The following is a 27,892-nucleotide window of genomic DNA, read 5'->3' on the forward strand; positions in this document are numbered from 1 at the left end:
GGTCTTCACTTAAAAGCTTTTTGGCAAGAGCCCATGAAACATCTATGCAGACAAGAATGAATTGTCCCTTTCTCCATCTAAGGGGACCTTAAAATGCATATGCAAAATGACAAAAATGTATGTGGAGTTGGGAGAGACCCCCTTCTGCCATATATCAGGGAAAACTTTCTGGAAGGGTACAACCCTGGAAGGGTTGATATAATTTGAAAACAGTTGGTGGTGCTGGATGCCTAGTAAGTATATAGCCCTGACTTTAGGCTGACACATACCAGACGGCTATTGTGAGCCAAGGAGACACTAGTGTAAGATTTATGTGCTTGGTGATGTTATTTTAAAGCTATCCTTACTGAATGCATAGGCTGTGTTTGCTTATGCTATTTTATTGGATGAAAAAGAAGAATGATCATCTATCCTCACTACTCTTGAACCTGACCATCATAATCTCCTTGCACTGAGAGCCCTCTACCTTTCTAGGCAAGGCTGCTTTGACACTCTCCCCATGAGTTCCTGTTGGGGACATATCTCTTTTAGTCACTTACTTTAAGCATTTATAAGTGCTTTCCCACCCATTATGTCATTTGATCCTTAGGCTGCCCTTAGAAAGTAGATGTGCAGAAAGGTACTCCCATTTTACACACGAGAAGACTGAGGGTTCAAGGTAGGGGTGACAAATAGCTTTCAATTCACTTTGACTTTCTGCAACATTGCATTGAGGGCTCTGAGTTCAGGGGTTTGGCAAAAACCAGTGCTGTGATCAGTTAGCAATGTCTGCCCTGGGGACCGAATAGGAAGGTAATGGCACTCGTGCTGGTGTGTTAAAGAACCTGTTTTCCCAGGGCACATGGTGGCTCTGTCAGTTAAGGGTCTGACTCTTGATTTCAGCTCAGGTCATGATCTCAGGGTCATGAGATTGAACCCCAGGCCGCAGGGATTCTATCCCTCTCCCTCGGCCCCTCCCCCTCCCTTTTTCTCTCCCTATCTAAAAAACAAGAACAAAACAAAAAAAACCCCAAACAAACAAACACCTAACAAACTCAGATTTCCTGACTTGCAGTCCCAGATTCTTTCCCTGCTGCATGTTCCCCTTGTGGAAGGAGATGCATGCAGGTATAGAGACACAGGTAGAAAATAGCACAGAGTAAATGCTCAGTTGGTAGGCTGCAAATGGCCAAAAGATGTCTCCTAATCCCGTAGAATCTGTGAATGTTACCTTATATGGCAGAACAATAATGGGGGGATGGTCTTTGCAGATGTGATTATGTTAAGGATTTCAAGGTGGGGAGATTATTCTGGATCATCCAAGTGGGCCCAAATGCAATCACATGTGCACTTGTTCTAAAAGGGAAGCAGAGAGAGATTTTGCACACAGAGGAGAAGGTGATGTGAAAGAACTTCAAGAGATTTGGAGATGTGTCCACAAGTCAAGGAACACTGACAGCCACCAGGGGTTGGAGGCAACAAGGCATGGATTCTTCTCTAGAGGCTCTGGAGGGCATGCAGCCCTGCCAACACCTTGATTTTGACCCAGTGACACTGATTTCGAATCTCTGGCCTTTAGGACTGGTGGAGAATACATTTCTGTTGTTTGAAGCTGCCAAGTTTGTGGTGATTTGTTATGGCAGCCCCAGGAAACTAATATACGGAGTAGATACTAATTTTCCCTCTCTTCAAAGTCCTTCTGAGCTCTAGAAAGTACACATGCACATGTATTATATAATGAAAAACATGTATTTCCATATTTATTTCATTGCCAGGAAGGAAGACCTCCATTACGAGTAAATATGTTCAAGGCAAAATCTAATGCCCATTAGGACCACGTAGATGCTTCCGGCACAAGGATGTTTACAAGGATGCTAATTAGAAAGTAATCAGTCCGCTCCATTTCCTACCAGAGCAGTTATTTTTCTGAGATTTTATTCAAGGGGCCATGGACAGTAGAAGAGCATCCAGAACAAATGTGAGCTCTGTGTTAAGGGCAAGGCGTGCCTCGACCTTCTGGGCGTGCTTTGGTTTGTTTGTTTTGAAGGTATTAGGTGCTGCAGTTTTTCCTCCTGTGGGAAGAAGCTGGTCAAGAAGCAGAAGTTCAACCTGCCACAACATTCATACCAGGCGGAGCTGGTATCCAAGGCCGGCAAGGTGGAAGCAGTCAATCATGTCATCTCAGCGCCTTGCCCGTGGAGCCCACATTAGAAAAAAAAAAATCCATTGTGAGAAATGGAATTTTTAATAATGAAATCATCTTCATGATGGATGTGTGTTGGGGAGGTTATGAAATCGGACTCGGGAGAGGTTTGGAATGTTAATATCTGAGGATTCAGAAGACGGCTGTCATAGATAATCGCAATGCAAATATTAAAATGTGAGTTACTGTGCCACTTCTTTTTTTTTAATTAAATATTCTGCACATGCTGCGCTCAGGAGAAAACACCTGCTGCCAGAAGACACAGAAGAGCCTTTGGGAAAATCGTTGTCAAAAGAGCCTCAGGGAAGATTTTCCACCAGGCTGGACATCCTGGTGGCCTGGTGGCCGGCCAGTAGTTCTGGGTGCTCTCCTGCGCTGAACGTATTTAATCCAGCCCCTTGTACCCCATTTCACAGATGAGGGGCCTGAGGCTTGGAGAGCCCAAGCTGAGTGGGCTACAGTGAGTTACTGTGTGGTAGAAACTGTGCTCCTAAGCCTATGCCCCTCCCTAGTGACCACAGGCGGCCCAGGGCACGCACTCTGCTTGTCCCGTGAAAGCCAAGGTGGGCCTCGGCTCCAGCCTTCCTCACACCCCTCCGGAATCGGGTTAATCTGTACAGGCGTTTGCTGGGTACGATGAAGAAACTGGCCGCTTTATATTTGAAGGCGTAGGGAAAAAAAAATATACCGTTTTGAGTGTGCTGATCTGGTTCATTAGGGGCCTGCAGTTACCTTGGGGGAATTATGTTAGGGCACCAGAAGCCCTGGGAACGAGCAGCTTCAGTAGCCTTTTAGTTAAGCCAAATCTTCTCTGGCCCAACATACCTCCAACCAGAGCTGTCTTTATATTCAGAAACCCTAAAGGAACCCCACTTGGGCTGCCCTCCTGGAGAGATCAGGGAAGCTTCCAGAAGTGCTATTTACCTGGTAGTGGCAAACAGTAGAGATAGGGAGGGTATAAGTGGGGAAACAGGGTTGAGTAGAGCTTTTAACTGTCTTGCCTAGCTCTCTGGCATATATATATATATCTATCCTATATATCTATAGGAGGTAAAGTTCAAAGAAGACAAGCACCTTTTTTTTTTTCCTTTAAGATTGTATTTATTTACCTGAGAGAGCGAGTGAGTGAGCGAGTGAGCGTGCACTAGGTGGGGAGGGGCACAGGGAGAGGGAGAAGCAGATACCCTGCTGAGCAGGGAGCCCTATGTAGGGCTCTATCTCAATTTCAGGACACTGAAATCACAACCAGAGCCACAGACAGATGCTTAACCGACTGAGCCACCCAGATGCCCCACTTTTTTTTTTAAGACCACACAGTGAGGGGACCCCTGGGTGGCTCAGTGGTTGAGCGTCTGCCTTTGGCTCAGGTCATGATCCTGAGTCCTGCCTCGGCCTCCCTGCAGGGAGCCTGCTTCTCCCTCTGCCTGTGTCTCTGCATCTCTCTCTGTGTCTCTCATGAATAAGTAAAATATTAAAAAAAAAATCACACAGTGTGTTACCCAAGCTGGAACCTGAAACCAGATCATCTCAGTCCTTAACCAAGTCCTATGTCCCACAAAACACAAAGATAGTTTCCTAATTAAAGGAATCCCTTTTAGTTTGTCAATGGACAATGGAGAAATAATTATTCCTCCCAGGAGTCTCTGTTACCCTCTGGAAATAAAATAACATGACCTTAACAAATAGATAAAAGAAATTCCCAAGCGTTGAAGTATGTGTATAACTTGCACCCACAACCTTCTCTGAAGGGTTGCCTGGGAACCGACTGATGCATGTGTACAAAGCCCAACTCCTTTGTCTCAGGCACGGCAAAGTCTGGTGCAATGTACGCTCCAGAGCTCCCCATGACATCCGGCTGAGACCACATCCTTGTTCTGTTTCTCCTCCTCTCCCTTGCCACATTAGTCAAAATTCCTCAGAGAAACAAAACTGAGAGAGAGAGAGAGAGAGAGAGAGAGAGAAAGAAGGAGGGAGAGAAATATCTTAAGGTGGCTCACAATTGTTAGGGCTGGCAGGATGGAGATTTAGGTGAGTTGAGGTTGCAGTCTTGTGTCTGAGGGTTAGAATTTCTATATTTAAGTCTGGAGGCAGAGTTCCTTCTTCAGGAAAACTCCATCTTTGCTCTTAAGGCCTTCAACTGATTGGACGAGGCCCACCCATACTATATAGGATCATCTTCTTTACTTAAAGTCAACTGATTATAAATGTTAATCCCATCTAGACATATACCTTTAGAGCAACATCTAGACTAGTGTTTGACCAAACAACTGCTTACCACAGTCTAGCCAAGGTGACACATAAAATTAAGCATCACATCCTCTCACCTTATCAGGTGTTCCTGAGAGCATGCCCTTACTGAATCACTTTTATATTAATCCTCACCTCATACTCTGCTTCTAAGGAACTGTGCTAAGACCAACTGATGCTTTGGGTCCTGCTGTACTACTTCGTTTGCTTTTGGCTTGCTTTTGTATTGTCTACCCTCCCCCTCTAGAAGTAAGTTCCTGGAGAGCGGGGTGTTTTCTGTTGTGCTTACTGCTGTAACCCGAGTCCCTAGAACAAGACCTAGCACATAGCACTACTTTGTAGTGTACTTTCGCTGGTGCTTTGCCTGGTTGCTCTCAGACTCCATGTCCGCTCTGCTTTGTTCTGCTATGTATCTTAGGGAGGCTTGGACGCTGTAACCGCATTTTCCAGACTTTCTTGCCAAGAGGCTTTCAGATCGTCTCTATCAATTAGGCAACGGTGGAAGTTTGGCAGAAAGAGTTGACGGGGAGGCTCTTTTCCTGCTCTGGACTTGCGTCAGTGTCTCCCCAGCAGGCACAGAGTGCAATAGGGAATTTTTGGCACTTCCAGCACCTGCATGTGAAGCTTCTTCCTCGGAGCCCGAACATGGTTCTGGCACCAGCCTGCAGTGTAGCCCCATCGTGATCTGGCCACCTTTGGGAAATCTTATGGCTCAAAGCACCAGCCCAGCCTCCCGTCCTCCCAGGTTCTGGACTCCGCTCACACCACATCTATCTTGCTGTTGTTCCACTCTTAGGGGTGGTAGCTTCTTTCTGTGTCATTAAGCTCTGGATTAGCTCAAAGTCCCTTTTTTTTTTTTTTTTTTTTTTACCTCCTGGGCCCTTCCAACATTATAGAGTCACTTTTCTATATTAAATTCACTCTGTTTAATATATCCAGAGAGGTATATGTCTTATGACTGGATCCTCTCAACTCTGATTCAATATTTTGGTCCTCAATATATACTTGTTGAATGAATAAATTGTATTGTGAAGCTAATGTTCTTAGAGCTCATAATTCAAAAGAAAGAAACATCTTCTCCAGCATCCAATGATCAAATTAAATGGAAGGTCTCTAGTTGGCCCTGGCTGGGCCACATGCCCCTCTGTGCCTTGGACCAATCTCTCTGGACAAAGGACTGGAGCACACTGATCACGGACTCAGCCCTACAGCTCATCACAGGCAGGGTATTGACATTGACTGTCCCATGTGAACCACTCGGAGTGAGGCAGATACACTCCCCCAGTGAAAGAGGGAGCTGGGCAGAAAAAAACCCCAACATTTTCCCACTATGATACCTTTACAATCTTCAGAGGGAAATAGACATCTTGACAAATTATTGTCATGTGATGAGGTGAAGTATCAAGTGTTCTAGGAGCACAGGGGAGCATTTATTCTACGAAACACATTCACATACACCATGTAATTTGTTCCTCATGATGCCAGCCACCGTGAAGCAGGCATTTTCATCTTCACCTTATAATCTTCTTTGGCCTCCTGGTGACCTGCATGTTCTTTCCTTTTGGACTCAAAGCCTTGTCTGCCCAACTCCCTTTAGCCAAGTCACATCAGCCTTTGTTTTCTTTCCACTTCTAAATATCTCAGCTCCATTCCTTTTTGATGTAAAATCGTCCTCAAGGGGGGTGATCACAAGCAAGTTTTTCCTGGTCCCATAACAACCTTGGCACATACAAAGCACCCACGGCGAGGCAGACACCATGACACCATACCAGATGTTTTACACACATGCTCTCATTTACTCTTCTTCACAACCTTACAAAATAGCAGTAGTGTCCCAGAAAGATTGTGTCACTTGGCCTAGGTATGTAGCTACCTTGTGAAAGCCGGGATACAAAGCTACCTTGGTTTGGCTCCCCCAACAGCAGCATCTCCCCCGTATTGTCTTCACACTAGTGGGGGGATGGTTGAAAGAACTAGAGATGTTAACCAGTAGGACAGCACACACAGGGATGTCACTGTTCATCTAAATATCCAATGGGCTATGAGGTAGAAGAGAGAATTCACTGGAATTTTTGTGGCCCCAAGAGCCAGAAACAGCACCAACTATGTAAGTTACAGTGAGCTGAAGCTCTGCTCAATATAACCCCAAAGGTAGAAGGTGATGTGAGTGTTCAAGGAGATAGTGATGGGGCAGCTTTTGAGGGATGTGGAAGAGCGAGAAAATCCTGACTCAGGGAGCAGATTGGGCAGAGGGATTTTAAAGATCCTACAGCCATGAAACCCCTCCTTGCTTTCTGCTCACCCCATTTCTTGAAGTTACAGTTTTCACGAGGCTCCCCCGAGATTCTGGGTCAACTCCAGAAGGCAAATTGATTAAAAAAATTAGGTAATTCAAATGTGTCAAAATGACACATTGGTTGTTAAAAACAAACAAACAAACAAACAAACAAACAAACAAACCACAAAACCGTATATTGGTAATATAGACACACCATGGGGACGTTTTGCAAACTTTCGTGCAATTCAAGCAATTTAGTCTGCCTGAGACATCTCCAGACTTTTTAATTTCATTTTGTCATTTAAAAAGTACTCCATGCCTATCCAGTTAAGACTAGACTGCTTGTCTGAAAATTTTTTACTAATTTTAATACTCTGCCTCAGACTCTACGTGAATTGCCTGAGAAAAGGATGCAATGGGACTGAGCGCAGAGCCTGTGTCTTGTCTGAGGGGCATCTCAGGGAGCTTCCTTCTGTGCCCCTAGGTCCATTACTCCAGTGTTGCACTAAAGGAATGATGGGGAACTATTTCTTCCTTCCCAAGGCAGGAGTCTGGCTTGTTTCACATGAAGAGAATCACCCCTAAGTGTCCACAGTCCCATGTTTGGAACTGGAATAAAACTAACTTGGCCTTGGAAATTCAGGACTCCTTTTTTGTCTGTGGCATATGACACACTATGCAGATATTTCCATGGCACATACTTCTAAGTACTGCTCAGGTGTGCTGTGGCCAAAGTTTCATTTGCAGGTCGGGAAACCCATAGAGGATTGATGTCTTGCCAGAGACCTCAGCTGATAACTGACCGCTTGAAAGCTGGCCCTTCTGACTGCTGGCCTGGCTCCTTGCACTGTCCCACACATCTCCTTCACCAGCTGCTCAGGGGCATGGCTGATGGAGGAGGAAGCCGAGCAAGGGAAGGGCCAGGCTCTTGCCTCAGGATTTCTGTGGGTCTGTGACCCAGCTCTGATCACAGCTGGAGGCCTGGGCTTTTTTTTTTTTTTTTTCCACTGTGTACAAAAGGTTTAATTTTGACAAAGGGGTTAAGGGGCTGGGCTGACCCTTCTACAACCAGTGGTTGGGAAGAGTGCTCCGGGGATACTGCCCACCCCACAGCTCCTGTCTTCAGACTCCATTCTACAATGGGGCCTGATCCTGCCCTTTGCAACTGTGCGGCGATCCCTGATGAGGACCCCCATAACTATCCCCATAAAAGGGCTCAGGCGTCCATCTTCATGAAAACCTTGGGGCAAGAAAAGATCTCGATGGCTTCCTCTACCTGTGCCAGCTTCCGGTCCAGCTCAGCACGATGGCCCTGGGCCTTCAGTGAGTCGGCCCCAGCAGGCAGCAGCACTAGCTCACGTAGCAACTGGCTCTGGCTCTGGAGCAGATTGCTCAGTGTCTCTAGCCGCTGGTTCTCCGGCATGCGAGTGTGGCCAGGGGGCATGGCAGGGTCCTGTATACAAGTCACCAGTCTTGATTCTCTTTTCTGATCTGTACCCTCCCCTCCACACCTTGGGTATATTCCGGCCTTGAGAGCTCTTCCAGTCGGTGACAAGCAGGTAGCAAGTGCCGGGCCTGTAAGATCTTGTAGAGAGTCAGGGGTGGAGTCAATGTCACATATAAGCAGAAGTGGTGGGAAAGCAGGAGTTCTGAGTACAGAGTACACAGAGGACCCCACTCTACAGGGAGAGATGTCCAGAGGCATAGAGACAAGAGAGAGAAACTAGTGACCATGCCTACTTTGGTTCTTTTTTGTTTTTTTTTTTTTTTTTTTTGCCTACCTTGGTTCTTAAGGGTGCCTCACTGCTCAACTCCAAGTTTGCAAAGGACTTTGCCACAGGCAATCGGGAGCCACAGAAGGTTCAAGGGAATGGGGGGAATTTCATGTTATCATTTTATTCAGTGATCTACCTCTCCTGCCATCTCACCTACTACTCTGCTGATAAACTATTCATCTGGAACTCAGATGGGGAATGACCTCAGTGCCTTCAGCTTGGGAAATCCAGATTTTGTCTGGATTCACCATCCATCCAAAGCCCAGGGTGGAATTCTTTCATTTAGAAACTGTGATGACAGTTAACCAATTAGGCCTCCCATGGTCTCTTCTATATCCTCGAACAACTTGCACCACAGCAAGCCAGCTTGGCCCGTTACCATGGACACCACTGCCACTATAATTGGAGCCCGCTGGGACAGCAGCTAACAGCAGATTTAACTGGTTTCTTGTCTTCTAGTGAAGGCACAGCTGACGGGAATGCAGCTCTCCTCATCAACGCCAATAGTTTAGTGTGTAGGGCAGGGTGGTGATGGAAAGGGAAGAACAATTACTCCTATAAAATGTCATAAATCAATGTCCTTGTCGGAACAAGGAATAAATGTTGACCAGTGGAACTGTGGTCATTATATTTCCTGTGAAGTCATGAACATTTCAGAATTAGATCATAATCATTGGTAAGGCTGAGTTTTCCCTAAGATCTCAGCTTTTCTAGTTGTCTTAGTATCCAATGCTGACCAACATTTACAGAGCACTTATTGTATGTACATTACATACATTCTTTCATTTAATCCAGACAACTATCCTATGAAGTAGGTTCTCTTACTAGTCCCATTTTACAGATGAGAGCATGTAGGCTCGAAGTGGTAAGGTCTCTTGCTTAAGAGCACATGAAAAATGAGCCTCTAAAACCCATGTCCCACCTTGATTCCTCCAAGTAGGTGGGGAGTTTGAAGATATTTCTGAAAAAAATACCAGTGTGAAATTTGAAAGTTCCTGAACCTGTAGATGGTTCCTAGTCTCCAAACTTATTTCTTGTCAGTGTCTGTATTGCCAAGGTCACAGCCTTGTCACATGAGAGACAGCCCTGCCCCTGTCACCCGAAGCTCTTGGCCTGGGCTCTTCCACAGTCTCAAACCTGACACCCTGGGGCAATTGCTGAAGCTTCCTGAATCATAGTCTATTAAAGTGGAGTGCTAATCCCCACTCTGCTCACTTCACAAGGATGTTATGAGTCTCAAACTAAGTAAAAGCAGACGTGTTTTGCGAACTGTATGAAGCCATAGATAGGATTCTTCAACTCAAGTCAACATTTTTTTGAGCCCTTAGCCTAGGTCAGGAAATGTGCTAGGTGCCAGGGATATAAATAAAAATTAATTAGTATAAGAAGTTATTCCACAACTGAATATTGAGCTGAGTTCCCATGGGCCAGGTACCACGCTACCCACTGGAATGCATCTATGTCTGAACCAGGGCTCACAGGACTGCTCCTGGTGTGCAGAGAAGATAGATGTTCAAAATGTGAATTCAATAATGTTCCATGGGTGCTGTTAGAAAAACTGCAGGTGCTATGGGGGCATTTCCAGGGAGTGCTAACCTGATCTAGGGGTCCAGGACTCCCCGAGGAAGTGATATTTAAGTGTTCTCTATGAGCACGGAGACTAAGAAGGAAGTGGGTATATAAATCAATAAATACAGAGCTATGATAGATGGATAGAGAAGGTACGGAGGCGAATCTTGCCACACCTATATTAAAGTCAGGTAGATTTATTACCCAATCCCATATGTTGCTGTCACACTTTGGAAACATTCAGAAAAATTTCCATAGGAATAAATATTTAAATATGTGACTGCAAGTAGGCGACCAAGACTCAAAATAGCAACCAAGAAAAAGTAGTAGGAATACTTCCTGCTTTACCTCTTCTCTCTCTCTCTTTTTTCACACACACACACATGAATCTGGTTAATGTGGCAAGTAAAATATAAGATGTGCACCATGGTCTCCTGAGCCAGACCATATTGACTTAGAGTACCTTATTACCAAATCTTGGTGTTTTTTCCCCTTTATTTTATATAAAGGGGGAAAGTCACTTTCACTTTTTAACTGTGAAACTTTTCATGCATAGAAGAGACCAGGCCAGACTTCTAAGCAATCCCTGCCCCATCCTGCAACCCCCAGCCCTGAAAATCTGTGAGGTTGGTTACAGTTAGAAACTGAGGCTCCTTGAGGGCTGGTGAGATAGCCTTGAGGCGGGGTCAGAAGAGTCGCCCTAATCCTATCTTCTCCACTAACTTGTAGAATGGTCCTGGAGAAATCATTTCCCTCTCTCAGCCTCAGTTTCCCCATCTATAAATAGAGGAAGTTGGGGAAGTCTTCTTGAACTAGTTTTATGAATTTATGGAAAGAGAGGGAGAACCCTATCTCCCCAGACTAAGGTGGGTCCCTGCGTTTTATTTCCTGGTTAGCACTGATTTTTGTCTCTACTTTTTCTCTTAAAAAAAGGTGGGGGGGGGGCAGCCTGAGTGGCTCAGCGGTTTAGTGCTGCCTTCAGCCCAGGGCCTGATCCTGGAGACCCGGGATCAAGTCCCACGTCAGGTCAGGCCCCTGCATAGAGCCTGCTTCTCCTTCTGCCTCTCTGCCTCTCTCTCTCTCTCTCTCTTTCTGTCTCTCATGAATAAATAAATAAAATCTTTTTAAAAAAAGATTTATCTAGCTCTATCAGTATTTGCCCTCCCCCAAAGACTTGACCTTCAGGAGAGCAGAGACTCCGCTGTTTGCCACTGTACTCATGTGTTTTAGCCTGTACCTAGCACATAGTAGGAGGTCAATAAACATTTGTTGCCCGAATGTTCTCAGGGAGCACTCATCCCCAGCCCAGCTCTGCTGGCTTGATACCAGTGAGCACCAGGGTTTTCTAACTGGTGTCTGTGAAAAGCTCTGTGCTGACAGATGTGTGGAGGTTTGTGACATTCCAAAGGATCACTACAGTGCCTTTGAAATAATTACAAACATAAGCCCCTGTTCCAAAAAACACTTTTTTTTATGATAGTCACACACACACACACAGAGAGAGAGAGGGGCAGAGACACAGGCAGAGGGAGAAACAGGCTCCATGCACAGGGAGCCTGACGGGGACTCGATCCCGGGTCTCCAGGATCGCGCCCTGGGCCAAAGGCAGGCGCCTAAACCGCTGCGCCACCCAGGGATCCCCCCAAAAATACTTTTGTCCCTTCTAAGGTCACAGAAGAAATGAGGCCAGAGTCAGAAGTTCAGTCAGAATGAAGTTAGTTGCCACCCATAGTGTGACAGTGGGGATTAGCAAACCCTAATGTGGAATTTTTCTTCATCGCCAAGAATTGTTAAACATTGTGAAACCAGCACTTCTAACAGTGATTTATGAAGTGGAACCTTTGATTGCCTTTTGTAAACCGTTACTTTAGCTGTGTTCATTCATTTGTTCATTTGTTTGGACAGCACTTCTTTTCAAGCTTTTCAGTGTGCCAGGCCTTGAGGAGCCTGGTGAGGGCATAAGGATGGCTGTGCGCCAGGAATCCAGGGGCCAGTAGAGGGAAGGACATCTATCCAAGAGCTGCAGAGCTGATCAGTATCTGTGAGCCCATTTGATTAAAATCTGTGAATGCTACTGAACAGTAAGCCCCAGGAAACCAGAGACTCATTTTTTTTTCTTTTCAGTCTTGCTCAATATTGAATGATGTGTGGTCCATAGTAAGAACTCCATCTACAGTTGCAGAATGAGTATTAGTATCATCTAAAAGAGATCCAAAAGGTGCTATGGGGAATGGAGAGGTGGTGCTTAGTCTCAGTGGGGGAAATTACATGATCAAAACTAAGAGGGACCATTGAGGTTAGTGTTTCCTGCAGCCAGGCTCAGCCTCATTTTACAAATGAGGAAACTGTCACAGAGAGAGAAAGAAAGTGATTTGCTCAGGGTCACACAGAGTTAGGGGCTGAATTTTGTCCTCCTGTCCCATTCCTATGTTGGAGTCTTAACACTCAGTAGCTGAGAATGTGACAGTATTTGAAACGGGGGTCTTTAAAGAGGCAAGTAAATTAAAAAGCAGTCATATGTGTGGGTCTTAATCTATATGACTCCTGTCCTTATAAGAAGACGGGATTAGGACACAGGTACATACAGAGGGAAGACCTTGTGAAGAAGACACAGAGAGAAGATGGCTATCTACCAGCCAAGGAGAGAGGCCTCAGGAGAAACAGTCCTGTTAGTGTAACACTGTGATCCTGGACTTTTGCCTTCTAGAATTGGGAAAAAATAAACTTCTGTTGTTTAGCCCCTTCCCCCGTCATGTGTGGTACTTTGCTATGGCAGCCCTAAGAGACCTGATACATAGTACATGATGGCAAAGTTAGGATGAGAGGCCAAGTCTGCTGAATCTCTCTCTACCTCTCTTTTAAAGATTTTATTTATTTATTTATGAGAGACACAGAGAGAGGCAGAGACATAGGCAAAGGGAGAAGCAGGTCCCCTGTGAGGAGCCTGGTGTGGGACTTGATCCCAGGACCCCGGGATCATGACCTGGGCCGAAGGCAGACACTCAACCACTGAGCCACCCAGGTGCCCCTGGGTTTGCTTTCATTTTTTTTTTTTTTTAAGATTTTAGTTTATTTATTTATTTATTTATTTATTTATTTATTTATTTATTTGAGACACAGGCAGAGGGAGAAGCAGGCTCCATGTAGGGAGCCCGACGTGGGACTCGACTCCAGAATCACGCCCTGGGCTGAAGGCAGGCGCTAAACTGCTGAGCCACCCAGGGATCCCCCTGGGTTTGCTTTCAAATAGCCATCAGTTGTGGCTACACTAATCCCAATCTGAAGTGGTTCAGGGGAGGTATGAACCAAGTGGGCAGAGGGGAGCAGGAGCCTTACTAAAGAGTGTTAGCATTTATTTGTTCCAGGAATCTTCCCATGTGTTAGGATATCGATGCAGAAGCACTGAAATAGCGGACTTCAAGAGCCCCACAAGTTCCAAAACACCTTCTAATTCACTCTTTGAAAGTGAAACCAAACCACTTCAGTGAAAGCACTTCGTTGTGAGAGACCGAGGTTTGAATCCTCTCTCGACCACTTACAGCTGCATGACTTGAGGTTGATATATTGAATGGGAACGTCAGTTTTTTCTTCTGGGAGATGGGAAAACGAACACTTCTTTCATATATTAGACACAATATATGCAAAAACACTGTCCTAGGCACCAATACATGGTGATCAATAAACACAGCTCTTAATTAGTTAAGCAAAATGACCGTACCCAAAGGCTTTCTCCTCTTTGAAGCCTTGCCTAATGTCTCCAACCTATCTGGTCCAAATTAATTGCTCACTGCTCTGGCTCTCACAGGAAGTTGTTTACACTTCTATTTGTCCTTCCTTACGTCATAGCAGTTGATGACACACTTACCATCCGTCCGTCCATCAACAAAATTATACTAACCATTGTCCAACCCCATTGTCCAATCCCAACAAAATTATACTAACCATTGTCCAATCTCAGTGCTGGGCCCTGAGAGTTCAGACATGGATGCCTGGGTGCCCCCTTTTGCCCCAACTGGCCCTGGTTTAGCTCTTGTTCCCACATCCTTGCCTACTCCTTCAAAGAACTGAGGCTGTTAGTTTAGGCTGGGGGAAAGGTGGGTGGAAAGATAAATATGTGATAGCTCTCTGCAGAACCCCAAAGGACACTACTCTGTGGAGCAGATACACACCAGAAGCCAGGTGTAGTTCCAGAGAACAAAACGGGCCAGTGGGGCATATTACAGGAGATAGCAGGAGGGTGTTCCAAGAGATCAAGGTTTTTGTCCTTTTTGCCTATGAACTCAAAGAGGTTGAGCTTTGGGGGTAACTCAGGGCTGCCGGGCCCAACAGGCAGGGGATACTATAATTATAAGAGTAATAAAGATAAAATTTTTTAATAATTATATTGTATTATGGTATTTATTGTGGGAAAACCTAGCACTTTGTTGGATTTCTAGACACTTATTTTGTGATTAAAAGTATTTTTATAGAATAAGGGAGTCATAATGTTTTCTGTTCCTTTCCAGCTTAACCCCTAAAGGTCTTCATCTGGTTCGGTTTGGCAACAGATACATTAAGGAATAATTATAAAGGCCGTGTTAAGCACTTGGCTAGAAAACTCCAGTGTTTTCTGGGGTGTGAGGTAGGAGAGCCCCATGGCCCCACTGGAGCTACCCAAGCGCAGGGAGCTGGACGGTAGATGCCAGCTCCTTCAGTGCAGTCCACAAAGGTGCTGGGGAATGCAGGTAGGGGGCTCTTGCCCAATCTTCCACCAGCCTGAGCAATGAAATTCAGTTATTTTCTCTTCTGTATGAAAAAAAACAGAGGCCCAGATGGTGAAACGGTTCACTCAAGATCACAAAAGTGGAGAGTGACAATTTTTTAAAAATATTTTATTTATTTATTTATTCTGATGCATATAGTACGTGATGGCAAAGTTAGGATGAGAGGCCAGGTCTGCGGACTCTTTCTCTTTTTAAGATTTTATTTATTTATTTATGAAAGACATAGAGAGAGGCAGAGACACAGGCAGAGGGAGAAGCAGGCTCCCTGCAGGGAGCCCGATGCGGGACTCGATCCCCGGACCCCAGGATCATGCCCTGAGCCGAAGGCAGGTGCTCAACCACTGAGCCACCCACGTGCTCCCACCTGTTTTAACAGTTCACATTTACTGACTCATTATTGCAATTCAAACATTGGCTGAGGAGCTTTACACGCTTTTCTCTCATTTAATCCTGACAATCCGCGAAGTACTTATCCTTATTTTGCCCCGTTTCACAGACGAGGAAAGGAAGAAGAGGCTTCCGCGGGCTACCCAGCCGTTGAGCAGCCAAGCCTGCATCTGCTCTCAGGAGGCGGTGGTGGCGGTGGAAGCGCAGCCTGATAGGGACCCGCGCTGGGGCCGGGGGCGCGGAGCACAGGTGCACGCCCAGCCGCGCGGGCGCCGCTGGGGGCGGGCCTGGGGGCGGGCCTGGGGGCGGGGCCTCGGCCTCGCGGGCCCCCAGCAGCCTCGGCGGCCAAGCCCCGCCCCCAGCCTCGAGGAGGGCAGGGATTGGCTCTCCCGAGGGCCCGGGGCGCGACCGCGGCGGGGGCGGGGCCGCGAGCAGGAAGCGGTAGTGGAGGCGGCGGCGGGCGCGGGCCGGCGGGCGGGCGGGCTGCTGCCTCCGCTTTCCCGGGTGGCGGCCGCCGGTGCCGAGATGGAGGGGCCGGGGCTGGGCTCGCAGGTGAGTGCGGCCGGGCGCTGGGCGGCGGGGGGCGGCGGCCGCGGGGAGAGGGGGCCGGGGCCGGGGTGGGGGAGCCTCGGGGGCGGAGGGGCCTGGGCGGGGGAGGAGGAGGCCGGGGGCCTCCGGGAATGATGCGGGAGTTCTCCCCGCGGCGGCCGGAAGGACGGGGCGAGGGCCCCTGGGTGGGTGCCCCGCGGGCCCTCCACCTCCTCGGAGGCCGGCACCCGGGCCCGGCGGGGACCGCTCGCCCGGGGCTCGGGAGGGCGGCGCGGCCGTTCCCGGGAGACGCGTCACGTGACGCACCTGAGTTGGACCAGCCCGTCTTGATTGACCTTGGCCTGGAACCCGTGCGGTTCCCTGGCTTGCTTGCTTGCTTTATTTTTTTATATATTTTTTTTCCCCCTCGATGGAGTTGCCTGGACACCCGGCTCCGCCCCGCCCAGGCCTGTCGGGGTTCCCGCATCCCCGGGCGTGCTCCTTCGGAGAGCCGAGCCGAGGCTGCTGGCGCGGGGGGGCGGGGGCAGGTGCGTGCCGGCCGCCGGCGGAGCCCCCGCAGGACGCCCTTCTGGGGAGGAGGCCAGGGAGGTAACAGGACGTTCCAAGGGGAAAAGGTTGCGGTCCTCTTGGCTTATGGCCCTTTTCCAGGTCCCAGAGTGGTTGTAGCTGTTCACTCCGTATGTGTCGAATGAATGAAGAATATCCAGTGAGTGCTTAGTTTATGCCAGATGCTTTTACATGCATTATTTTATTGAGGGACTGCAGCATCCTTAAGAAGATGGTATTAGGGGATCCCTGGGTGGCTCAGCGGGTTAGCACCTGCCTCCGGCCCAGGGCGTGACCCTGGAGACCCAGGATCAGTTCCCACGTCGGGCTCCCTGCAAGGAGCCTGCTTCTCCCACCGCCTGTGTCTCTGCCTCTCTCTCTGTGTCTCTCATGAATAAATAAATATAATCCTTAAAAAAAAAAAAAAAAGGTGATATTATCTCCTTTTCACTGATGGGGAAACCGAAGCTGTCTCCAGTTGGACTGCGTTAGGTGGTAGATGCTCTGTCTCTAGTGGGATCCAAGCAGTTTGAGATGATTGGATGAGTCGGCCTCTTAAAAAAAAAAAAAAAAAAAAAAGTCTTTCCCATCCTTAGGGTGTTTCTCATGCTCCCCCCATTCCTGTCCTCCTTTCAACAATTTGATGTAGGTTCAAGAGAAAGAATAAAGTAGCGGAGAATCTGTTAAGTCATTCTTATATTAGGTATTCTTGCATTTTGACAGGGGAAAAAAAAAAAAGCTTTGCAAGCTGACTGGATTTTACAAAAGGGTGTAGAATCTTCGCGTGAAAACTCTGTCGCATTTTTTTTCCCCTCAAAGAATCTCAAGGAAAAGTTGATAACTAGCGTATCTTAATTACTGCCACTCGTTTGCAAAAGCCTTCAAGTACTTAAGGTCCACTCCCTCGTGCTGAAGGGAAGATAGCCCTGCCCCAGTTTCATGACGGAGGGAGGAAAGAGAATGATTCAGAGGTTGAAATTAATGGGGCAATGTAGAGTAGTCATTGTTAATAATAATTGTTAATAATAATATCATAATAATAATTGTTTTCCAGTAGTAAAGATTTCACCTGTATATGGTGCTCTACAGTTTGCAAAATATTTCCCTCTTCTTGATCACTGTGAGGTGGGGAGAGATTGTTACTCTGGTTTTTAAAAAAATTTTTAAGATTTTATTTATTTATTCATGAGAGACACAGAGAGGCAGAGACACAGGCAGAGGGAGAAGTAGGCTCCACGCAGGGAGCCCAATGTAGGACTCGAACCCAGGACTTTGGGATCACGACCTGGGCTGAAGGCGGTGCTAAACCCCAGAGCCACCGGGGCTGCCCTGTTACTCTAGTTTTAAAGATTGGAACTGAGGCTCAAAAAATCAATCTTTTGTTAAAAGTCAAACAGCTGCTGAGTGATAGAGCCAAGATTTCATTCATTCTGCAAGGTGTTGTTACAGGTGTTAGAGAAACATTCTTGCTCTGGTTGGATTTGATTCTCCCGATTTCAGTGTTAGATATTGCTAGAATTTGCTTATGCCATCTGGCCCCCAGTTTCCTCTCTGACCTCGTTGTTTTTTTTGTTTTTAAACTACTATCTTGCTTGCTTAATCAACCCCAGCCACACTGGCCTCAAGACTCTGTACCTACCCTTCTATTCTGTCTGGAGTACTTTTTCCTCAAATACCCGCATGGCTTATTCCCCTACCACTTTAGGGCTTTGATGCAGATGTCCCCTCAGTGCCGCAACCCCTCCTCATCGTTGCCACTACTGGCAACATTCCCTAGTCTCCGTTCTTGTTTTATATTTCTCCTCAGCATTTAATACCATTTAACATACTTCTTGATTTCATTTGTTGTGTCTTTGCTTCCACCGCATGTGAGTTCTATGAGGGCAGTCATGTTTATCAGTTATGTTGACTGCTGTGTGTGCCTAGCATCTACAACGATCCCTGGCACTGGTGGGTACTCTGTAAACAATTGTCCAATGAATGAACTTGGAAACTGAGCTCTGGTACTTCTGTTGATGTCACAACAAATTTTAATAGTTATCTGTTGGATCTCTGTTTTACATGATGATCTGGCGTGACAGTGACCTTCATCAGAGTTTGCATATGATTTTTTTAGATCTTGGGCTTGTCTTCAATTAATGCCCACTTTAACAGTCCTTATTTAATATTTAGAGAAATAATATGATTCATGATATCTCCATGTGAAAAAATATATGATCCCTTATATCTTAAAATTGTTCTAGTTTTCTTTTCTTTCTTTCTTTTTTTTTTTTTTTTAAAGATTGTTCTAGTTTTCTATTGCTATGTAAAAAACCACCCCAAAACATGGTGGTGTGAAACAGCCATTGTCACGTTCATGGACTGTGTGGGTCAGGAATTTGGACAGGGTATAGCAGGGATGGTTTGTTTCTGCTCCACTGTGTCTGGACCTTTTTCTAGAAAGACTCATAAGTTGAGATACTTCATAGCTGGGATTGGTGTCATCAGGTGACGTCTTCACTCACATTTCTGGCAGTTGATGTTGATTTTGAGCAGGGACACCTACACGTGGCCTGGGCCTCTGCATGTCTTGGTGGCTGGGTTCTAAGAGTGAACATCTCAAGAGACAGAGGAAGAAGCTGCCAGGTTCTAAGGCTGGGCCTGCAAACTGGTGGCACCTTACTTTTGCCGTATTTTACTAGTGAGACAGTCACAGAGCTTAGATTTGAGAGCAAGGGACACAGACCCTCTCTTCCCAATGGAAGAGTATCAAAGAATTTAGGGACTCTGTTGTAAGAACCACCACAGATGTATCCATATCTCTTTTACATAATTTTCATAATATCTTTTTCTCCCCTTGTAAGGGAGGGTATTCATCTAGCTACAAGTTTCTTTCTTGAAATCTTGCCTATTGTGTTCACTGCCATATCCTTGTGTCTAGAGCAGCGCCTGGCAGAGAGGGCATTCAGTAATATCTGAGGAATGAATGGATGAACGGATTGCAGCAGGAATTGCGTCTTATTCCCTAATCATCTCCTACAGATCTTTGCCAAGTTACAAGGGGGTTATATCCAATAAACCCATCCTAAGTTGAAAATACATTTAATACACCTAACCTACTGAACATAGCCTAGCTCACCTTAAATGTGTTCAGAACACTAACCTGAGCCTGTAGCTGGGCAAAATTATCCAACACAAAGCCTATTTTATAACAAAGTGTTGAATATCTCATGTAATTTACTGAATGCAGTCTTGAAAGTGAAAGAGTGGTTGCGCTGGGTACACAGTGCTTGCAAGTGTATTGGCTATTCACTCTTGTGAGTGTGTGGCTGAGTGGGAGCTCACTTCTGACAAGCACTGCAAGTGCCATACAACATATCACTAGGCCTGGAAAAAAATCAAAATGTGAAGTACAGCTTTTACTGAATGCATATTATTTTCACACCATCATAAAGTTGAAAAATCCTAAGTTGAACTATTGTAAGTTGGGGATCATGTTGTGATTGGTATATAGCAGGTGTTTTTTTACATTTTTTCTGAACGAATGATTAATGAAAACTCTTATGAGTTTGCTAGTGTCGTGAGAATTTGAGAATTTGCTTGGTCTCTTCTGTTACTTTTTTAAAAAAAGATTTATTTATTTTAGAGAGAGAGAGACACAGAGAGGACAAACATGGAGAGACGGAGAGGGACAAGGGAAGCAACATGGGGCTCAATCCCAGTGCCCTGAGATAATGACCTGAGCTGAAGTCAGATGATTAACTGACTTGAGCCACCCAGGCGCCCCTCTCACCTGTTACCTTAACATTGCAGGTAACCATGTAGCGGTTGAACTTCTACCACCATAGAGGGTTTATATGAAATCTTTGTCAGTGCACATTTAAAAAAAATTTTTTTTAAGATTTATTTATTTATTTATTCATGATAGACACAGAAAGAGAGAGAGGCAGAGACACAGGCAGAGAAGAAGCAGGTCCCATGCTGGGAGCCCAACGTGGGAGTCCATCCTGGGACTCCAGGATCACTCCCTGAGCCAAAGGCAGGCGCTAAACTGCTGAGCCACCCAGGGATCCCTGTCAGTGCACATTTTAATAATGCCTGTCGTATCAGCTCCTCTTAGACCCGTACAGTCATGGAAGGAATGTGGAAGGAACATTATAGCTATATTGACCTGCTCCTTCCATTTTACAAATGTAAAAACCGAAGCCAAAAATAGAGATGATTAATCACCATCATTCAGCCAGCATGAAATCTGAGACTTTGGCCTTGTTCTCAAGGGATTTGCATTTCAACATGGTAAAAATGAAACAACTAGAGAATACTTAAAAAAAAAAAAAGAAAAGAAAAGAAAAAGAAAAACACTTTTTTTTTTTTTTTTTTTTGTAACCAGAGACTAATTTCTAAGAAGGATTTAGTATCTTGACATAGCTTTGCTTCGGTCTTGGTGATGGGAATGTATAGTTGTTTTCCTTACACATCTTTATGTGTCTCTCTTCAAAGTTGACCTCTCCAAAAGCAGGTCATTCCTTTTCTCACCTGTAGCTCTTGTAAAGTTTTGGGAGGGTGTGATATCTAGAGCAAATTGAGATAACTTAGAGCTGTGGTCTTGAAGCTGTTTTGATCATGCAGTTCTATCAGTAAAACACTTTTGAGCTTATACTCTTAGAGTAAAACCCTACTATAATGTGAAAAGTAGGATCCTAAATTTTCATTTTTGTAAAACATCATGTATTATGAGATTAACGGAGGAATAAATGAAGCCTGCAGTGCATGCTGGCCGGGAGCTTGGCTGCAGATGCATAGTCCAAGTCATCCAGGCACTGACTGCAGTTTGTCATCACTTGTTGGCAATTGGTCACTCTAACTTATACATTGATGGGATGGTTTTTGTGTCAATGTGGTCAGCTGGGACTTAAAAAAGTTTAGCTTCCATCTGTTTGATGTACACGGGGGCTGGGGACAGGAGCCAACTGCCAAATTTGTATTGTCACAGGGCATGTTGTTATGAAGTATGGCAATGTTTCTAAATTATATTCCTTGATTGATAGCTCAATATATACTCAGTGGTTGGGATGCCCAGGTGGCTCAGCGGTCTAGCGCCTGCTTTTGGCCCAGGGTGTGATCCTGGAGACCCGGGATCTAGTCCCACATCGGGCTCCCGGTGCATGGAGCCTGCTTCTCCCTCTGCCTGCGTCTCTGCCTCTCTCTCTCTCTCTCTCTCTCTCTCTCTCTCTCTCTCTGTCTCTCATGAATGAATACATAAAAATTTTTTAAAAAAGAAATATATATATGTGTTGTGTATATATATATTTCTTTTTTAAAAAAAATTTTAAATATAAACATACGGTATATATATGTGTATATATATACACATACATACCCAGTGGTGAGGTTTTGAATTAAAGCTAATATAAACCTGTTTGAAATTAGCCTTTTTGATAATTCTGATTTTTATTTTTAAAATTTTATTTGTTTTAAAGATTTTATTTATTTATTCATGAGAGACACAGAAAGAGAAGCAGAGACACAGGCAGAGGGAGGAGAAGCAGGCTCCATGCAGGGAGCCCGATGCCAGATTCCATCCTGGGAATCCAGAATCAGGCTCTGAAGCAAAGGCAAGATGCTCAACTGCTGAGCCACCCAGGTGTACCTTGATTTTTTTTTTTTTTAATTTTTTTTAGAGGGAGGCTGGCTTTGTTAGATCACATTGGATTGTTTTTACTTCAGGTGATACTGAAGATACTATACATAGAGGTGTCAACTTTGTCATCTTGTTTGCTTGTAGTTATGCTATTATTATTGTCCCATTTTATGCTTCTCTGTAGGAATCCGTTTAAGCGGCTTGCTTATTTTGAGAGGGGTAACAGTTAAAATTAGATAATGTAACTTGAAAATAAACTTAACCTGATGTATACGGCAGTCTGCTGAAGGTCCCACCGTCAAGCCCTGGGGGTAGTAGAACTTTGACTCTGTCCCCAGGTCACCTTATAAACAGACTATAAAAGAGTGACGTGCTTGACATACAAATCACAGAAGCTGGCAGTGCTAAAATTAATAAAGCTTAAAGAACTGTATCTGTAAATTTTTGTGATGTTCCCTTTTTTTAAAAAAAAAAAAAAGGATAAAAGTCATAGTAACAGAAGCTTGAACATATTCTCCTGTTACCCAGTGGGTCACTGCATATGTGGCCTCGAGTGGCCTTGCCTAACTTTGGAAACCACTGACTTCCAAAACAAGCTTTGAGTTTATATAATCATTTTTTTAGGTTCTACTCTGATTTGGATTTTGGCAAAAAATGATGATGTGAATAAAGGGTACCTCCTGTCCTTTAGTCTTTACCACCCGTTTTTGCCACTTAATCACATGTTGCCTTCCATTGTCACTTTAGTCTGTTCATCTCTATTAGACTCTATTATAAACTCCTGGAGGATAGACACCTGTCTTCTGTGCCCCTAGCATAATACTTTGTACATTGTAAATACACAGTAATTAATTGCTGAAAAATGCTCTTATATTCTTTACATCAAAAGATGTAATCCTCCTCATCTTTCTACATGAAAACTGAAGCTGATGTCCTTAATGCCTTAAGGCATTATAAGAAGCAACAAATTGGTATCTGTGGAATGCATCAATTTCCTGTGGTAAAAAATCTGTATAAAAATAAGGGTTAATCTTCCTAACATACAAATGAGAAAAGATATACAATCCAATTAGAAAAACAGTAGACTGAAAAGGGAGCCCACAAAAGAAATATATGAGAGCCAGTAAACATAACAAACACTCAGATTCGTTAGCAACTAGGGGCATGCAAATGAAAAATGCCATGATGCCATTTATTAGCCATTGAATTAACAAGATTTTAAAATGATTGAGAATGTTCAGTTACGGGGAGGCTTGTAGGGAAAGAAGAGCATTTACATACTCGGTGTTTGGTGTGTGAAATGGGGAAAGTAGTTGCTCAGTATCTCTTTATGTTTAAGTGCATATATTTTCTGACCCAGCAATCCTACTTTGGGGAGTCAATGCTGTAGAATGGACAGGGTGTTGGTTGTAGGGCTCTTTATAGAGGTGAAGGCTGAATCAGCCTGCATCATTGAACAGCACCAGTTTGGGGCACTGACCCCCCCCCCCCATGCAATAAAAGAATCCATGTGTAGCTTTTGACTCCCTAAAAACTCAACCACTAATAGCCTGCTTTTGACCAGAAGCCTTGCTGCTAACTGAACAGTTGATTAATATGTATTTTGTATGTTAGATATCATGTTCTGTATCTTAAAGTAAGCTAGAGAAAAGAAAGTGTTAAAATCATAAGGAAGAGAAAATACATTTCAGTATTATACTGTATTTATCGACAAACATCTGTGTGTATGTGGGCCTGTTTAGTTCAATCCTGTGTTGTTTTTAAGGGTCAACTACAGACACAGCGAGATTGGATACTCCAAACTGCTCATAATGGTATTTCTGGTTCAGCAAGATTGAAAGGAAAATAGTCCAGATTTGTTTACCCTTTGCTCACTTTTATATTGCTAGATCTTTAAAATGGATATGAATCATTTTATAATTAAAAAAATTAATGTTGGGGATCCCTGGGTGGCGCAGCGGTTTGGCGCCTGCCTTTGGCCCAGGGCGCGATCTTGGAGACCCGGGATCGAATCCCACATCGGGCTCTCAGTGCATGGAGCCTGCTTCTCCCTCTGCCTGTGTCTCTGCCTCTCTCTCTCTCTGTGACTATCATAAATAAATAAAAATTAAAAAAAAAAATGTTGATGTAAAAAAGTAGACTGGTCTGTCAATTTTAACTACATCATCTGCTATTTACTGACACTGTAACTGATTTAAGTTCAGAACTACCCAGACATTTTTTTTTTTACCCAGACATTTATTAAAAAAATAGGTTGTCCTTGATCCTCAAGGTAGAAATTTAAGAATTAAAAAAAAAAAAGTTGAAAAAGTTGAATTGTCACAAGGGGTGGGGGGGATGACTGTATATTATAGTAATTCCAAGTATAATTCAACTCTTCCTCAACAGTTCATCTTCTTCCAGTTGGATATAATTATAATTGCTGTGATATGATGAAAAGAATCCTATAGTAATGTTCTTATTTATGTTTTCGTCTACCTACCTGTATGTTTATTTTTAGCTGTGTGGGAGTATGCTCGTATGTAAAGAGTATCAAGAAGTGAGGTTGAATTCACCAGATAAGCAGAACTTATCTATTCAAAGAGCATTTGTGGTTCTGGTTCTGAGTAAAATGTAGTAAGCACACTACCACCCTGCCTGTCCCACTGAAGGCACTGGGCCGAATGTAAGTAGCAGCTATTTAAGGATTTTGAAAAGTAAGTTATTGGGGCGGGGAAGACCAGAATTCAAGAAACCACTGAACCAGGAGCTAATTTACGTGGGGATTTTTTTCCCCACTGGGCCCCCTCCACTGTTCACTGCTATGCCTGAACTTGAACCATGAGGTGAGCATCAGTGCAGACAGGGCTCTCCAGGAGCAGCTTTCTAGGTAAGGTTTCAGGAGCAAGAAGGAAGTCTCCTGGCAGCTCAGGTGCCTGAAACTCTGAGAGGAGAACTTCCTCTTTGAACAGAGGAGTTGTGGTGCCAAGACAGCTGTTCTTAGAAGGGACACCAAAAGCATGATATATATAAAAGTGAAAAATAAACCGGACTTCATCAACATTAAAAATTTTTGTATGTGGAAGAGACTTTTAAAGAATGGGAAGATAAGTTACAGACTGGGAGAAAACATTTGCAAATCTAGACACGAAGGACTTGTGTCTGGAATGTATAATGTAAAGAATGCTCAAAACTTAATGGTAAGAAAACTAATAGCCCAATTTAAAAATGGGTAAAAGATAATTCACCGAAGAAGATACATAGATGACAAATAAGCACAGGAGAAGATACTCAACTTCAGCTACTAGGGATATGCAAATTCAGACTATGATGATATATTGCTACGTATCTATTATACTGACCGTAGCAGGGGCCAGTGAGCATGTAGAGTGGTTTGAACTCTCATACGTTGCTAGTGGCAATGCAAAGTGGTACAGCTGCTCTGGAGAATAGTTTAGAGATTTCTTATAAATTCTACATATACTCACCAGATGGCCAAGCAATCTCACTCTTAGAAGCAAAAACATATGTTCATCCAAAAGCTTTGTACAGGAATGCTTATAGTAGCTCTACTTAAAATTGCCAAAGCTGGAAACAACTTACATAGGTTGTTGGAACAGAAAAACTGATACATTCATATAATGGAATACTATACAACAGAGAAAGAACTATTAATAACACAAAAACCACTTGAGTGAGTCTCAGAGGCATTATGTTAAGCCAATCTTAGAATATTATATGCTGTATAATTCCATATGTGACATTCTGAGAAAGATGAAACTAGTGATGAACATATCAGAGATTGCCAGGAGTTGAGGTAGGGGGAGAGTGTGACTACAAAGCAATATCCCAGGGGAGTTTTTTGAACTTTTGGAACTGTCCTGTATCCTGATATTGGTGGTCGTTACACAACTCTATACATAATGTGTTACAACTCATAGAACTACCTACCAAAAAGTTAATTTTATTGTAAGTTAATCTTAGAAAAAGCATTTGCCCCTTCACCAAATCCATTGAGGGGTTATAGACTTCCTTCAGTGAAACTATCATTTCTTAAACCATTTTTGGAATTCCTGGGGAACTGACTTAGGCACATTATTTCACATATTTTCAACTTTTCTATTCCGAATGTATATCCTTTGAGGATGGTGTTTTTGTTTTATCTGATTGTAAACAGTGAAAAATTGTTTTCAGACAGACAGGTCTGATGAACAAGGTGGGTGAAGGCTGGGTAACAGCTTCATGGTAAAGAACAAGAGGGAATGATGAAATAATTAGCTCAATTTCTAGGAGTGGTTTGCTAGATATTTGATCTGAACTTCCCCCCTTGAATGTAACTAAAAATAAATGCTAGATATGGTATTTTATTATTTTTATTTTTTATTAAAAAGATTTTGAGAGCATGCATGTGTGCATGAGTCGCTGGTGGGGGGGGGAGAGAATCCTAAGCAGATTCCCCACTGAGCTTGGAGCCATATGCAGGACTTGATCTCAGGACCCTGAGATACTGACCTGAGCCAAAATCTAGAGTTAGGACACTTAACAGACTGAGATACCCAGGTACCCCCCCTGTATTTTATATTTTATATTTTTGATGCTATTATAAATTTTATCAAAGTTTTCTTAGGTTTCTTTTATGTGATCATGTTATCTGCAAATAAAGATGGACTTGGTTCTTTTCTAAATCCTATGCATTTTACTTCTTTTCCATTCCCTATTATTCTGTCTAGGACTTCAGTACAATGTTGATTAGAAGTGGGGCTCCTGGCTGGCTTGGTCAGTGGAGCATGGGACTCTTGATCTTGGGGTTGTGAGTTTGAGCCCCATGTTGGGTGTAGAGCTTACGTTAAAAAAAAAAAAAATTGATAGCATCCTTGCTCTGTTTTCAGTCTTTAGAGTTGCAGTATGCAGTCTTTTACCACAGATTGTGTGGTAGCTAGATTTCTTACAGTTTACTCCTTTATCACTTTGAAGAAGTTCTCTTCTTTCCCTAGGCCAAGAATTTTTATCCAAGAGTTTTTATTATGCGTGAGTGTTGAATTTTGTCGACTCCTTTATTCCACTGAAATCAGTATATGATTTTTTTCCTTTATTCTGCTAATATGATTTGTTTTAGAATATTTAAGCTTGGTCATAATATATATTATTCTTTTTACGTGTTACTGGGTACAAAGTGTACCCAATATTTTGTTTAAGGATCTTTGTATCTGTGTTTATGAAGGATATTGAATCTAGAGTTACTTTTTTATGTAATACCTGTTGATTTAAGTATCAGGATAATACTGCCTTCTAAAGCGAGCTGAGAAACATTTCCTGTAATTTCTGAATGAGTTAATATCATTTCTTTCTTAATTATTTTGGTAGAGTTCACCAGTTAAAAGGTATATGGGCCTGTGGTTATTTTGTTTCTTTAACGGGAAGTTTTAAAATTATGAATTAAATCTTTTTAATAACTAGAGCATGACTCATGTCTTTTTAAGCCCATTTTGATAACCTGTGTCTTTTGAGATATTTTTGCGTTCCATCTAAGTTGAATTTATTGACATAAAGATGTTCTTGGAATTATTGCCTTATTACCCTTTTAATGTTCATAGACTCCCTTAACGATGTCCCCTTTTTAAGCCTGCTACTTATTGACTTTTTTCTTGATCAGTTTGACTAGAGGTTTATCAATTTTATTGATTTATTCTTTCCAAAGAACAAGTTTTTGGTTTCAGTGATATTCTGCATTGTTTTTCTTCTTGTATTTCATGGATTTCTACTATCTTTATTTACTGTTTTCTTCATTCTGTGTTGAGTTTAATTTTCTTTCTCTAGTTTTTTTTTTTTTTAAGATTTATTTATTTTCAGAGGTAGAACAAACGTGCACACAAGAGGGGGGAGAGGCAGAGTAAGAGGGAGAGGAAGAGCATCTCTAGCAGACTGAACTGAGTGCGGAGCCCAAGGTGGAGCTCCATTCCAGGACCCTGAATCATGCATGACCTGAGCCGAAATCAA

General features: G+C 43.7%; 2 protein-coding genes across 3 annotated transcripts in view; one reads left to right on the top strand and one right to left on the bottom strand.

The window, feature by feature from the left end:
* The window catches only part of MRGPRX2 (MAS related GPR family member X2), a 40,521-nt gene extending 31,544 nt beyond the window's left edge, over positions 1 to 8,977 (bottom strand). Inside the window, 2 exon segments of the mRNA XM_038568191.1 lie at positions 8,862 to 8,898; positions 8,900 to 8,977. Of these exon segments, the coding sequence (XP_038424119.1) occupies positions 8,862 to 8,898; positions 8,900 to 8,977 (115 nt within the window).
* Positions 8,978 to 15,641: 6,664 nt separating this feature from the next.
* ZDHHC13 (zinc finger DHHC-type palmitoyltransferase 13) overlaps positions 15,642 to 27,892 on the top strand; it is a 48,974-nt gene continuing 36,723 nt past the window's right edge. For both annotated transcript variants that reach the window (XM_038569239.1, XM_038569240.1), the window contains exon 1: positions 15,642 to 15,753. In XM_038569239.1, coding sequence (XP_038425167.1) covers positions 15,727 to 15,753 — 27 coding nt within the window. In that variant the 5' untranslated portion in view covers positions 15,642 to 15,726. The remainder of the gene's footprint in view (positions 15,754 to 27,892) is intronic.

Source organism: Canis lupus, chromosome 21, assembly GCF_011100685.1.
Source record: "Canis lupus familiaris isolate Mischka breed German Shepherd chromosome 21, alternate assembly UU_Cfam_GSD_1.0, whole genome shotgun sequence".
NCBI classification, from domain to species: domain Eukaryota; kingdom Metazoa; phylum Chordata; class Mammalia; order Carnivora; family Canidae; genus Canis; species Canis lupus.